The sequence below is a fragment of the Medicago truncatula genome, chromosome 5 (assembly GCF_003473485.1).
Source record: "Medicago truncatula cultivar Jemalong A17 chromosome 5, MtrunA17r5.0-ANR, whole genome shotgun sequence".
NCBI classification, from domain to species: Eukaryota; Viridiplantae; Streptophyta; class Magnoliopsida; order Fabales; family Fabaceae; genus Medicago; species Medicago truncatula.
This window is the reverse complement of record NC_053046.1, coordinates 34,633,209-34,647,263: the sequence shown is the minus strand read 5'-3', so window position 1 is coordinate 34,647,263 and position 14,055 is coordinate 34,633,209. Positions and strand designations below refer to the sequence as shown.

General features: G+C 32.2%; 2 protein-coding genes across 2 annotated transcripts; both read right to left on the bottom strand.

Moving 5' to 3' along the window:
- Positions 1-1,193: 1,193 nt before the first annotated feature.
- Positions 1,194-4,892, bottom strand: LOC11435862 (probable inactive receptor kinase At1g48480). The gene is made up of 2 exons (XM_003616225.4): positions 3,364-4,892; positions 1,194-2,065 (listed from the first exon to the last, which is right to left on the bottom strand). Exons 1-2 carry the CDS (start codon positions 4,640-4,642, stop codon positions 1,446-1,448), a joined length of 1,899 nt encoding a protein of 632 aa, XP_003616273.1. The 5' UTR covers positions 4,643-4,892; the 3' UTR covers positions 1,194-1,445.
- Positions 4,893-12,346: 7,454 nt separating this feature from the next.
- Positions 12,347-13,608, bottom strand: LOC11436445 (15.7 kDa heat shock protein, peroxisomal). Its single transcript, XM_003616221.3, has 2 exons — positions 13,275-13,608; positions 12,347-12,776 (listed from the first exon to the last, which is right to left on the bottom strand). The coding sequence occupies exons 1-2, from the start codon at positions 13,414-13,416 to the stop codon at positions 12,490-12,492; spliced, it is 429 nt and encodes a 142-aa protein (XP_003616269.1). The 5' UTR covers positions 13,417-13,608; the 3' UTR covers positions 12,347-12,489.
- Positions 13,609-14,055: the final 447 nt, after the last annotated feature.

Here is a 14,055-nt window from a genome sequence, read left to right as displayed (position 1 = left end):
TTCAAGGAAAGCACATACCATAAAATTTTCTAGATGTTAATAGAGTTGTTTTTTTTTTACCCAAGATCTATTTTGGAATTTGAAGGCACAAAGATGTTGTTGAAGAATAGAACAATAGCCAAAGCAGCATCACTTTAAAGGCTGCTCTATATTGTTTTTACTTTATTAATTGATAAAAACATAAATATGAATAATAATATAACAAAAACAGGTGCACAAGAGAAAGAATAAATGTATAAGTTGTATACCATTGACAGTGGTAATGAGTTTGTCTCATTTAAATAAGTGGTCATGAATTTGATCTGTAACTCTTGCGTATGGAAAAAATTCAGTCGAAAGACGAGAACTTATTTTGTATGATTCACGGGTTTCCCAATGAAGATTAGTCAATATTAACCAACGGTGGCGGTCGTATGAATAACATGATAACCAAATTTAGATATATCATGTATAGTTCTTAAGTTATTTTTATAGTGTGATTTGAAATGTTAACTAAGTTTTATCGAAATGAGGTAGCCCCCCAGTAGTAGTTATGAAGTGTACTCAATCTCAATTATTTAGTTTTGAACTTCAGCTTTATTTGGTGAGAATGTTTTAACTTTAGCTATCATCTGAAAAAAAAAAAAATCAAATATAAACCCATAAATCATTATATGAACCATGTCTTGATGTGTGATTTGGTAAAGTGTGGCAGGTGAATGTGTTTCATTTTATTCGATTTCATATTTTTTAATGATATTTTTTCTATTTTTTTTCTTCATCATTATGCTGTTGAATACATCAAATATAAAATAAAATGTATGTTACATTATATTTTCTTTATGTCCTCTAAACATTATACAAGATAATTTGAAAAAGATTTAGTTTCAACCATCTTCTATATAATAGAAAAAAAGTCCCCCCTGCCCAACCCCGTCCATATAATGGTTGTGTTTGAAATATAGTTTGCAAATTATGATATGATATAAACTATTTATTTTACTAAAATCATGATTCAATCATATTCAATTATAAACCCATGTGATTGTGCCAAACATGTTATGGACAAAACTCAATTTACAAGCAAATGGGGTCTAGAAGATAATACTATAAACATGCACTCAAAACTATGATAGGTTGGACTTTAAGAAGAGTAGAAAACCTTGTTTCAACGCTTATAAAAAACAAAAAACTATGATAAAAGGATGTAAATATAACTAGATATCCAAACAGATTATTCACATTTCCCACATAATAATTCAGTAAAAATGAACTCAATCATGTATCTAAATGTAGCAGTAAATTAACTGGTTTCTATACTCCTTCAATCAATAAAACAAGAACAATATAATAATCATGCCAAAAACAGGCCAATATTGAAATAATGAGGTTTCTCTCTTTAGTTTTATATTTTTAAGCTTATGGAGCACCCCCAATCATCAACAGAATAGTACTGTTGGGAAAAATCAATTATCTTCATCTTTAGACAAATCATCATGAATCTTCTCTTCCTCTTTCTCTAAGCTTGGATGACAAATTTTCTCAATCTTGCTTGCAACCACATCCATTGAAGGTCTCTTATCAGGATATTGAGTGGTGCATTCAAGCGCAAGCTGCAAAAGATTCACCATTTCCTCCTCAACGCTTTGGTACCTGAGAAGCTCCATGTCGAAAACCTCGGTGTTCCACTCGTCTTGAACAATGGACTGGACCCATCTTGGTAGGTCTACTCCTTCTTCATTCAGTGAAGAATGGGTAGGCGCCTTCCCGGTAAGAAGCTCCAAAAGCATTATACCAAAGCTATAGACGTCTGCTTTTTGGGATACTTTGCGTGCGTCGGTGACCTCTGGTGCACGGTAACCGGAAACTCGGTTGGGTGTAGCGGTTGGAAGAGCCAGGTAAGCGAGCCCGAAATCTGAGACGCGAGGTTCAAATGATTTGGTGAGAAGGATGTTTGATGACTTGATGTTTCCATGGGAAGATGTTGGACTTTGTGAGTGTAGGTATGCAATCCCTTGAGCAGCACCAAGGGCGATGGTGGACCTAGTTTCCCAATTCAATGGAGTCCTTCCAGCTCCATTATTTGCTATAAAATGAAAATAGGAAGACGTATAAGTAAACAAATAATGTGCATAAATGTCTTAGCATCTAACTCAAGATCAAAATGCAAATATAGAGCATGTACTAAATTAAAATTTAAATATCTGACACGCAATCGCTAAATCCAAATTAGATCTATATCCTTTTATCACGCATTTGCCGCAGTCACACAATCTAGACTATAAATTAAGATCTGACAACTCAAGTTCTGACTTTGTAAGTTGGATCCAACATACCAAGTTAAAACATAAGCCGTCGGATACTAAATAGTCTAGATTGCTTGACTATGGAGTCCTAATCAAAATCCTAGAGTTTTGTACAGTCAACATTACTTCATAAGAATTTTGAATATTAGAAGATTAAGTACAACCAAAAAGGAAATATGCATTGATATAAAGTCGGTATATAAATCTTGGTGATCTGCAAAGCCTAAGAGATACATAAACTTCAGATTTCTCAAATAATGCTTTACATATCAAAAGTTTAAACTCTTGATGCAAGATTCCATCACACATAGGCATAAATAATGTACCAACAAATATACATTGGCCTCAAAACCAGAATCCTATCAATCCTGTCACTCAATCAATGTTGTCAATCGCGGGAAATTGGGGTTTGTTCAAATCCTGCTATAGCGCCGCTATTTGACAATACTTTGTACTTAATAGTGTATCGCATAACAATAGCGATTTATTCAAATTCCGCTGTGCTATAGCACCACTGCAGCCGCTGTTTGACAACGTTGCACGCAATGAAAGCCTCACATTCAGGAAAAAATAGCAAACTAAAATCAGATTGGCACATGACAAAAATAAGGCATGAAGAAATGAAGCCAAAGACAAGACAGTAAAACAGTTGGTGGAACCGAATGTGTCAATCATTGTCACTATAGTCGAACGTAACAAAATTACAAAAATATCTCTGAATATGTCTTTTGTTAGTTTTTTGGTCCTCAAACGTGTCTTGTGTTAATCAGTTTACTCCATAAAATTGCTAACAAATGACACACTCGGGGATGTTTTTATGATTTCAACACATTCGTGAATTATATTGATACCACCCCACACATTTAGAGACCAAAACATTCAGAGGCACAAACTCAACCAATAATTGATCATAAAGCCAACATGGAGTAGACACAAGAACAGCCACAATCATATTAATTTATAAAACAAAAGATAAGGTACCTACCTTATTAGCATCACAACACAAACAAAAGACATGTAAACACAAATAATTTCCAACAAAATGACAAAAAATCAAAAGCAAAAGACAAACACATACCATGCAAGAGTGCAGATAAGCTTCCCATTGGCATATAATCATACACAACAAGCTTCTCATCTTTACTAAAATAATAACCCCTAAGTGGGACCAATTTCTCATGAACCAATTTCCCAACCTCCTCAATTTTCTCCCTGAATTCTCTTTCACTTGCTGTAACATCCTTCAATCTCTTTACAGCCACACTAATTCCCATCTCCAATGTTGCCTTATAAGTTGTTCCAAATGTCCCTTTCCCCAAAACTTCAGCTGAAGCTTTTAACAAATCATCCAAACTAAACTTTCTACTCACATTCCCAATAAATATCAAACTCTTCTCTAATGACACGCCAGAAGCTGAAACCGAAGCTGAAGCCATCGTTGAAGTCGATGCTATACCTGAATAACTCCCACCAGCACCACCACCACTCTCAAAATCTCTAGTTTTCTCACGTGACACCTCACCTTCAACACTCTTAGCACGTGCTACATTATCAGAATCACTTTTTTTTCTTTTTCTACAACACAGCACCAAAAGAACAAGAATCAACACCAAACCAAAAACACAACCAATCACAATACCAGCAATAGCTCCACCAGATAAACCATTTTTGTCATTGTTTCCAGGACAAGCTACTTGAAGAGGATTCCCACAAAGCGAATTACCAGAAAAAGCACTTATATTTAAACGCGAAAACCTCTTCGGAATTTGCCCGGTTAAATTATTAAACGACACATTGAACTGATGCAAAGGAGGAATATTAAGATCAGGAACAGAACCAGTAAACATGTTCTGTTCCAAAAACAATGTATCCAAACGAGTAAGATTATTAAAATGTTGAGAAATTTCACCGCTGAAATTGTTTTTACCTAAATTCAACCTCACCAAATTCTGCAAACCATATAAAAACTCCGGCACCTCACCGGAGAAAAAGTTACTATGAAGATAAAGATTCCTAAGTGAAACCAGTTTTGCAAAATCCATGGGAATTGGTCCTGTTAACGCGTTATACCGGAGAGAAAGCGTCTGCAATTCAGTGAGATTACCTATACCTGAAGGAAGGTTACCGGAGAGACCCATCGCCGGTAACCTCAACGCTGTAACTCTTTTGTTATTGCAGATAACTCCGGTCCATAGACATGGGTTTGTTTCTGTTGAATTCCATAGAAGAGTACGTCCACCCACCGTGGCGCGGAGTGTTAATAAACTGGCTCTGTCGGAAGCTAGATCGGCGCCGGAAACAATGGTGATTATTAGACATGCTGTGAAATAAAGCAGAACGGTTTTTTTCAGCTTCATGTTTGTGAAGTTTGATTGTTTGTGATGAATTTGAGGGAGTTGGGTTAATGGGTATGGTAATGAAGATGGTTCATGAAGTTGGTGGGTTTTGGTTTGAATTTCGGTGGAAGGAAAACGGAGAGAAAAAGAGAAGAAAGGGAAATTTTGAGGTGAAGAGTGAGAAAGTGAGAGTGGTGGGTGTCACGTATTATATCAACCTTTCGCAGTGTTAGAGATAGAGAATCGGATTCTGTCAACTTAGATCGATCCGGTTGATAATGAGTTGACTCGTATCAGTTATTGATGTAAGACCTTGTTGTTGGGATTTTTTTGTAAATAGAATATCCAAGTGTTTTAACGCTGCTGTATGTTAAAGATTTGATTCAAACTTAATACTTGATTAAATTAGAAGAGACTTCTGTTATTTCATCTAAGCGTTCTTATGTTGTTGGGTGATTTGCGTAAGTTTTTTTTTTTTTTTTGTTAAACAATTTTAATCTAGTGTCGAGTCTAACCCAAATTATCTAAAATTATTGATCTTTAAATATATAGTATATATTATGTCAACTTATCATATGTTTGATTTGATATCTTAGCGGATTTCTTAGTATTATAATGATTTATCATACTTTTTTTTAAAACTATATTTTGTAATGTTTGTAAAATCGCAATAAATCATCGTGATTATGATATACTTTACATGATCCCAAATAAACATTTAACCGAAAATTGTTATAAATTCAATTGAGTCTTGAATTAGTCATATTTGATTCAAGGAATTAGTCATGTTTGATTCACACAACAAATAAAATCATACTTATGATTTTTGAGAGGTGTTAAGCTACATTCATTTGTAAAGAAGAACCAATGTTTTTGTTTAGGTGACCAATGGTGATTGGTTGTTTATATGTTAAAATATTTTAAGGAAGTTTCTTAGTGGACCCCCGTATGTTCCGTTGTCCAGTAAGAAGGGCTCTAATTCGGTGGTATCCGGTCATAGCGTGTCCTCCGAGTTGGACCGTTTGTACAGAAAAAACCTTATTATGTTCATGTGGGTCCCATATATTGTTTTAAACCATTTTGAGAGTCACAAAATGTAGTACATATTTTTTTTTTTTTTGAAGGAAAATGTAGTATATTTTTTGAAAAGTTATTTTGAGAACTTAAAAATTCTTTGACATCTATTTTTATACGGCTGCTAATTTAATAATCATTTTTTATTCCTTTTTTTTAATCAAATTAATACTTTTTTTAAATTATCATATTTTATTTAATCATATATCACCTCTCATAATTTTTACATTTAAATTGTATGTATACACAACTATGACGAAAATACTTTTAAACGTACATTCAATTATATAAATATTTTTTCAGAAATAAAAAAAAATTAATTGTTAGGAAACTATTTTAACAAAGAATCATAATTTTAAGGTAATAATTCCAATATTTCAATGTGTAGTAATTATTTAAATAAAAAACTTTATTTTTTGACTTATCATATTATATGTAATAATTTTGAAAGAAATAATTTAAGACATTAACGCCTTGACAAAAAAAGGTTAAAACATTAATTAAAATTTGATTACTTATGAGATATCAATATATTTTAATATGTTTAATATTAAAATTATATTGAATAAAAGGGAAAATATTCTCAATACATATAATTAATCTCATATTTCCTTTTATTTGGTTTCAATTAATATCATACTTATTTGGTTGTTTTAAAAACAAAAAAGGTGTGTTATTTATTTGTCTTCGGGGACATTCAAATTTTTTTTTTTTTTTTTTTTGTCTAAAGTACAATCCTTTTGTCATTCCTTTTGGCATCATGTAATAGACCATACTTATGTGATTTGTGTAACTTTAGTCTATGAGTTTTGCTAATAAGTATCTTTAGACACTTGCTAAGAATTTAAAAAAGAATATAATTGAAGAATTTTATGTTAAAAAAATTCCTTTTTAATGTTTTAATATGTTGAATACACAATTTTTAAAATAAAACTTCTATTTTAAAGTTTTTATAAGTATCTTAAAGATATTTATTAGCATTTCTTTAGTCCATTTAGTTGATAATCAATCATCTACTCTCATTAAAGTACACTAAATTCACCAAACACTAAAGTCACACATATGAAATTCATTTCAAGCAATGAGTTTTCGATCTTTAGTCAAAAAATATTCTAAGCTTTTTTTATTTGTTATTTTTCATTGATGAAATAGCTTTCTTACAGCCTACTATTTCGATACATGAGCACAAATTTCATAGCCAACTATTCCACTTGTCATTAGAGTTATTTTAAATTTTTAAAAGTTGTACTTTGTACCTTTACAATTTAGGTTTGCATTAATTTATGCTTATGTGGTTCTATTATCCAATTATAGAAATTAAATTTGCATAGCAAAATTTCATACTCAACGTCAATGTTATATTTGTGGATGTAGTGATCTTACATTTTTTAGCAATTTAATTTATAAAATCAAGGATCCATTGCCCTTTGCCCTCAAGGCAATGGTTAAAGTAACCAAAATTAGTAGTTTTACATTGGAAACAACAATTTATAAACTTTTTATAAGTTGACTTGACTACTTTTTATCATTTTCCAAACAAAATATCTATTTTTATTCCTTTATCCAATGCATCAAGGGCAATAGTTAGCATTTCCCTTAAAGGTATTAAAAAAAATATACATGTTTTTCAGACCAACTCAATTTTGTCTTAAATATATTCAATCTAGATTGATTTCATATAGCTTATAAAATTTTATCGAATTTAAGAATGAGTTTGGTGTGAGGGGTGGGGTGTTTGGGGATCGATTCTGTAATTTATTACTCGGTGCCGGTTTAAAAAGTGTGTGCACAACCGCTGAAAAAATCAAGACCAAACCTTTGCATGACCATGAGTTTGACGATATCAGTTTGAGATCCAGGTATATGCTTCTGGGGTGTGACTTTATGGGACTGGTTTCATCAGAAGCGGCAATCTTCATTGGCAGAAAGGTAAAGGGTTATGTTGGTTGTTTGTGGAAAATTAAAGAGGAACTTTGGCCATGGGAGATGATGGTAGTTGACGAGAGGTGAGGCGAAAACGTGGGTGATGAAATATTGGGAAGGATTAGTAAACAAGATTTGAGCTTTAAACTTTCTTTTAGACAAGCACATATCGACACAGAGGGAGGAAACAACACGACCATGACAACAAAACATCATATCGATTGAGGAAACAAGACATCAAACATAGAAGAACGATAGTTACATAAACAAACACTCAGCAAGAGGATCTATGAAAGTCAACACACAGACGAACAAAAACACTGTTAAGAGTCCCACATCGGATAGGTGATGACCTGACAATGTTGTAAGTGGGGCAATCCTCATCTCACAAACCGGTTTTGTGGGGTTGTGTTAGGTTCAACCACGATTTCTAAGATGGATCCATTGGACCATTTGCTATCAGGTTTCCGCCATCGGGCCACCCACCATTTATGTCCACGAACCAAGCCCAATAGTGCTGGTCATGAGGGGGTGTGTTAAGAGTCCCACATTGGATAGGTGATGGCCTGACAATATGTTTATAAGTGGGGGCAATCATCACCTCACAAACCGATTTTGTGAAGCTGTGTTAAGTCCAACCACGATTTTTAAGAAACACCACGAGAAAAAAAAAAAGCATTATGCGCTGATGACATTACTAGGACTAAACCCTCGCAGAGCGGCGCAAGGACTCTTCCTCCAGAAGTTAGTCAAAGAAAATTTTATCTTCCCTTCCCTTGGAGTTATTTTTCCAATTTCTTATTTTCTTTTATCTCCTTGCCTTCCATTGACATTACAAATCTTTCCCTTTCTTTGGCATTAACAATAGTACTTTGTTTTCTTTTTATATCCTTTTCCTTCTATCTCCATTTCAAGTTTCAAAAATTGTAATTTAACATTCAAATTAAGGCACCTTCACAATAGTATAGTAGTAACTTGTAATTGAATTGGTGCTGCCGGCCAGTTATTACTAGTACCTAGATAATGTAGCTGTTCTTTGAGTGGTAGATTCAGGAAACTATGACATGTGTTGGCACTTATAAATAGCATAAATTGGGTTTAGCTGGATAATAATAACGAAAAATAACATCTTGGCTCCACATTTTTGTCATTTTACTTTAACGATGGGGTCATTTCATATTATAGTAGTGCTATTAAATACAGACACACTATCCTTTTGTAACAAAAAAAAAAGTGAGACACCGTCCTTCAAAAAAAATATACACACACTAAATTAAGTTTCAAAGTTTTTCCAAAAACTAAATATATATATCCTCACTCTTTTTTTTTTAATACGTTGTGCACATTTTAATATTATATGTAGTAGTCCCGTTATTTAACAAATGCTTAATTTCGTCAAAAAATAATTATAATAACAAGGCTTAAGATAAAAGGAATAATAAGGCTTACAAAAATACAAATACAGTAGAAACTCTTTAAATTAATACTCGATAAATTAATAAATTCTTTAAAATAATAAATTTGTCCGGTCCCGACTTGGACCAATGTAAAAAATTGAAAAACTCGATAAAATAATAAGATAATAATTTTTTGGGAGATCCCTTTATAATTTTCGGTCCCAAGAAAATCATAATTTAATAATTCATAGAACTACATTGAACACATTTGTTCCTCTTGTTTACTTCAGTGTACTTCAAAAGTCATTATTGATTTCCAATGCATATGAACACAGTAATTACTAATTTACGTTGAGTCCTAAGGTTCGCTGTAACGTAATTCTAAGAGGCATAGACTAATTTACCTTTTTGTTTGGTATGGACAGTATAATTACTTAAAAACTCTTTAAATTAATAATTATTAATTGGCTAAAATATGGTTTTAGTCCCTGCAAATATGACTCGTTTTGGTTTTAGTCCCTGTAAAAAAAAAAAAATTGTTTTTGGTCGCTGCAAAATTTTTTGTTTTTGAAAATAGTCCTTGACCCCACTTTTGTGATTATTTGCATACGTGACACATTATAACTGAATCAATTTTGTAGTTTTTGGTCCCTGCAAAATATTTTGTTTTTAAAAAAGGTCGCTGCAAGATTTTTTGTTTTTGGAGGGACTATTGTCAAAAACAAAAAATCTTGCAGAGACCAAAAACAATTTTTTTTTTACAAGGACTAAAACTACATTTTAGCCATTCTATAAATTAATAACTCTCTGAATTAATAAATTTTTTCAATATTAATTTATAGAGTTTTAACTAGTAATTGCCATGCAGTACTTCTGACAATTTTGCATGAATGTATCTCAACTACCAGTACTATATTTTAGTTGGATAGGAAAGGATGTGATCACTTTCCAAGAGGCAATTTCTTTTTATAAAAAAAAAAGCCGTGAATATATTGTTTTTGAAGACGCTAAACTATATCAAAATAGACGTAATAGACAATTGAACTTAAAATTTTAATGAGGAACATACTCCAATATCACATGTCAAAATAACCAGACAAATAAGTGCATTAAGGCCATGAATATATTACCAACCAAAAATTTGTACAAAAAAATAATATTACCAACCGAAAATAAGTATTTCAAGCATAAGATGTACCAGAGATAATTTATTAAAAGATCAAAGTTACATTGCAATGAGATCCAAAACAACAAAAGAGAATACAAGCTACATTACAACAACAAAGCAATAAATATGATTAAGCCTCCAAGATGATAGTCAAAATCAAAAGCAACATATTTTGATTTTTACCACCAAAAAGACTGAAGCTTAACATGTTCACTTAAATAATATAAATGTTTCTTCATTTTCTTTTTGACAGAGCAAATGTTTCTCCTTCTGTTGAAAAATTCATCTATTTCGCTCTTTCCATATGATTCAAATCACTTATGTTCAAATAATAATAAGCGTCAAACGAACATTTTTCTAATAGCCCCCCTAACCCACCAAACTGAACTAAATGATCCAATAAAATCATCTGAAAAGCCTTTGAGAAGCCTAGCCAACAAGAAGTTAGAGACCATATCCTACCATAAAAATCATATTTAATATATAGGTGATCCATGTTTTCAATAAGCCACATCTTGACGAGCAAATTTGATCATTGTAATCAATGATCTACTGCCTTACCAAGTTATCTTTAGTCGAAACACGGTTACGAACAACTGCTAAACAAAAATATCTATTTTTTAGCGGAACCATTTTTAACCACAAAACCTTATGATAATTCATAGGAGTGATGTCTTCCAAGCCCAACGACCCCTCACCTCTACCTGCAGAACAACCAAAGTTAGGCACTCTACACCTCCTCCACCAATTCTTTATCCCAAGCAAACAATTTCCTTCGCCTTTTCCATGCCTCGCCAATCACTTTCCAACCTAAAGAAAACATTTTAAAAGGAAAACCTTCGAGCCAAGGATCCCTCCAAAACGGAGTAGAGGATCCAATATTATTAATCATCCACCCTCCATCTACCAATTCAACACTCTCTGTAAACTTATTCACAGTCTGCCATCAAACTGGTCCCCTTCCTCCCCCAACACACAGGCGCGCGCACAAAGAATCATACGATCCTCCATACAAAGATTTATACTCTTCCATCCCGATAAACAACTTCTAATATGTGAAAGTTAACCTCCAAGTGTTTGATGTTTCTAACGGTCATATAGTAAACTGATAATAAAAGAAGAGAAATGTTAACAAGTGTACTTGCTAAAAGATTTAAAGTGGAAACTTTATTTTGAGAATTATGCATTCAACATATTGAAACAACAAAACAATTTCTTTCTATATAAAATTTTCAATTATTTTTATTTTTAAATCCTTAACATGACCCATAAAAAAATGTACATGAAATTTTGGTTCTCCATTTTGGTAGAACTCCAATTTGGTCTTCTATTTTTTTCTACAAAATTTTGGTCTTCTATTTTTAATTCCGCAATTTTGATCTCTCATTATAAAAAATACCATTTAATTTGATGACATGACAATAAATTGTTTACTTCCAACCTCTTGTATCATTTCAATTGATCTTCTTTTAACTATGTATATTTGATCATATGACTCAATTTAACCCCGTATTTTGGAAGACTCGCGTAAATTAGGTCATTCTTTTTATGTCAAGTCACATAATATATTACTACGTCATTAAATTGGATGATATTATCGTGGATTTGTAAAAATATCTCAATTAGAGTATCAAAATTATGGTTTTACTAAAATATAGTGATATGATATTACCAATGGCTTCCATGGTGCTTTTTCTCAGTTAAATGAGCACCATATTCAAAAAATGACCTTTTTGCTTACACCACAAGAGATTTTTAGGACTATCAAACATATAGGGCCTTTTTAAGCTCCGAGAGTTCATATGTTCGAGGGTTTATTTTTTTTACCAAAGTTAATGAAAAGTGTTAAGTCATGATTTGTGCAATTTTATCATTATGAAATAAATTCTATTAATGATTTGCTTGTTATCCTCATTCTAAATGTTGATTCAATGTCTGAATCACATGATTCTCAACCTACCAACTTATGCAATGTGTCTTATAAGACTGTCGCTAAGATTCTTGCTCAAATGTTGTGATGTAGATGGAAAACATGTTAAGCCCTTTCTGAAGTAGTTTCAATCCTAATAGGAAAAGCAGTAACTAACAACATTATAATTGTGCAGGAGGTGTTCCACTGGAAGCGATCAAAGAAAGGAACCATGGGTTGGATAAGCATTAAAATTGATCACGGAAAAGCCTTATTATATTAAGTATTAACCAAACATTGATTCTTGATCACACCATGCAATTGTTTACATCATAGGATACATCTATTTTCCATAATTTTCTCTCCATTTTTATTCCTATCTATAATTTTGCAAATCTTAAAGTTTACTAGTGATGTTAATGTTTCGAACTTTATGTGATTTAGGTGATGCATCTTTAGGTACAAGAACGGTGAGAACTCCATTTTCCACATGTGCCTTAATCTGATCCAATTTCACATTCTCAGGCAATTCAATCATCCTTGAAAAATCTCTTTTTCCAATCCCTCTCTCAGCTGCATGCCAAACAATGTCCTTTCCTAAATTCTCCTCTTTCACACCTTCACCTCTCACGTGCAAAATGTTCCCTTCCTCAATTTGTACTTTTATCTCATCTTTGTTGAATCCTATATCCAAATGACATATCACCCAAAACTTGATCAAAATCAATTAAGGTATGAAGCACAAACACAGACATGAACACATCCATATTGATAATAGTTTAAAATTAATTCAATGTAATTATGTGTATCGGTGTCCTATTGATGCAGGACATTGTTGAACACAAGAGTCATTGTCCATCAAAAGTGTATGTGTTACAAAGATTCAAATCTACAAAGTACGAACACAAACATCAGACTCATCAACGTTGATGATAACTTTAAACTATGAAACATAATTCAATGTAAATGTAATTATGTGTATCATGTCAGTGAACTATCGATGTCGGACATGTGTCGAACACTAGAGGCGCCATCTATCATAAGTGTTAGTACTACAAATATTCTAATCCACAAACGATTACTATATATTTACAACAAAACAAAACATAGTAGAATCACAACTCAAGGTACCATTTGGGTCAATAAAATTAAAAGAAGAGAAAAAAGTGAGAGTGTCATTACCTGGAACGTTGATTTTGAGGATATGAGAAGTTGGGGATTCAATCCAATCCAAGAGTGCTGTTGAGCCAGAGTATCCCCTAAAAATTGGAGTATGATCCAAGAAAAAGCGTTTAAAAGGGTATCCAAGTATAGTTTCAGCCATTAGTGATGATTTGATACTACAACGAAAGTGATGAATTAAATGTTATATGATATGATATGATGTTGTAGTTTCAAATTTCGTGATATATGTTTCGTTTTGTGTTTATGATGAGACACTCTAGAATATTCTTTGAATTGATCATAATCCTGTGTTCTTTAATTAATCAAATCTTCTAGGTTCTTCTAGTTATGATCTTATGGAACATGATAGCAATTGGGTTTGACATATAGGCCTATCCATTTTTGGGCCTAGTACTAACTAGGCTAAAAGTTTTATGATTTTCTTTAGGACTATTTTGCTTTTCACACCCTATCTACTTCGCGTATGCCTTATTTTTTTTTTACCAAAATGTTTATGGGTTTTGGATTCTATAATCCGAACATAGTTCGGATGTGTTTGGATTATAGAATCTCAAATATGCTTATATATAATAGCAATCAGAATCTTTCATATTTTAGCATTTATGAATTTTCCTTTTCAAAACAACCAAAAAACAAAGTAAAATTATAAAACATGTCAAATAAAATATTAAAAAACCACCAAAAAATTCTAAAAATCAAATAAAGTTAATACAATTTTTTTGGATTTTGCTGAGAATATAAAAAAAAAAAAAGGTCTAAACGATGAAATTTTGGATTT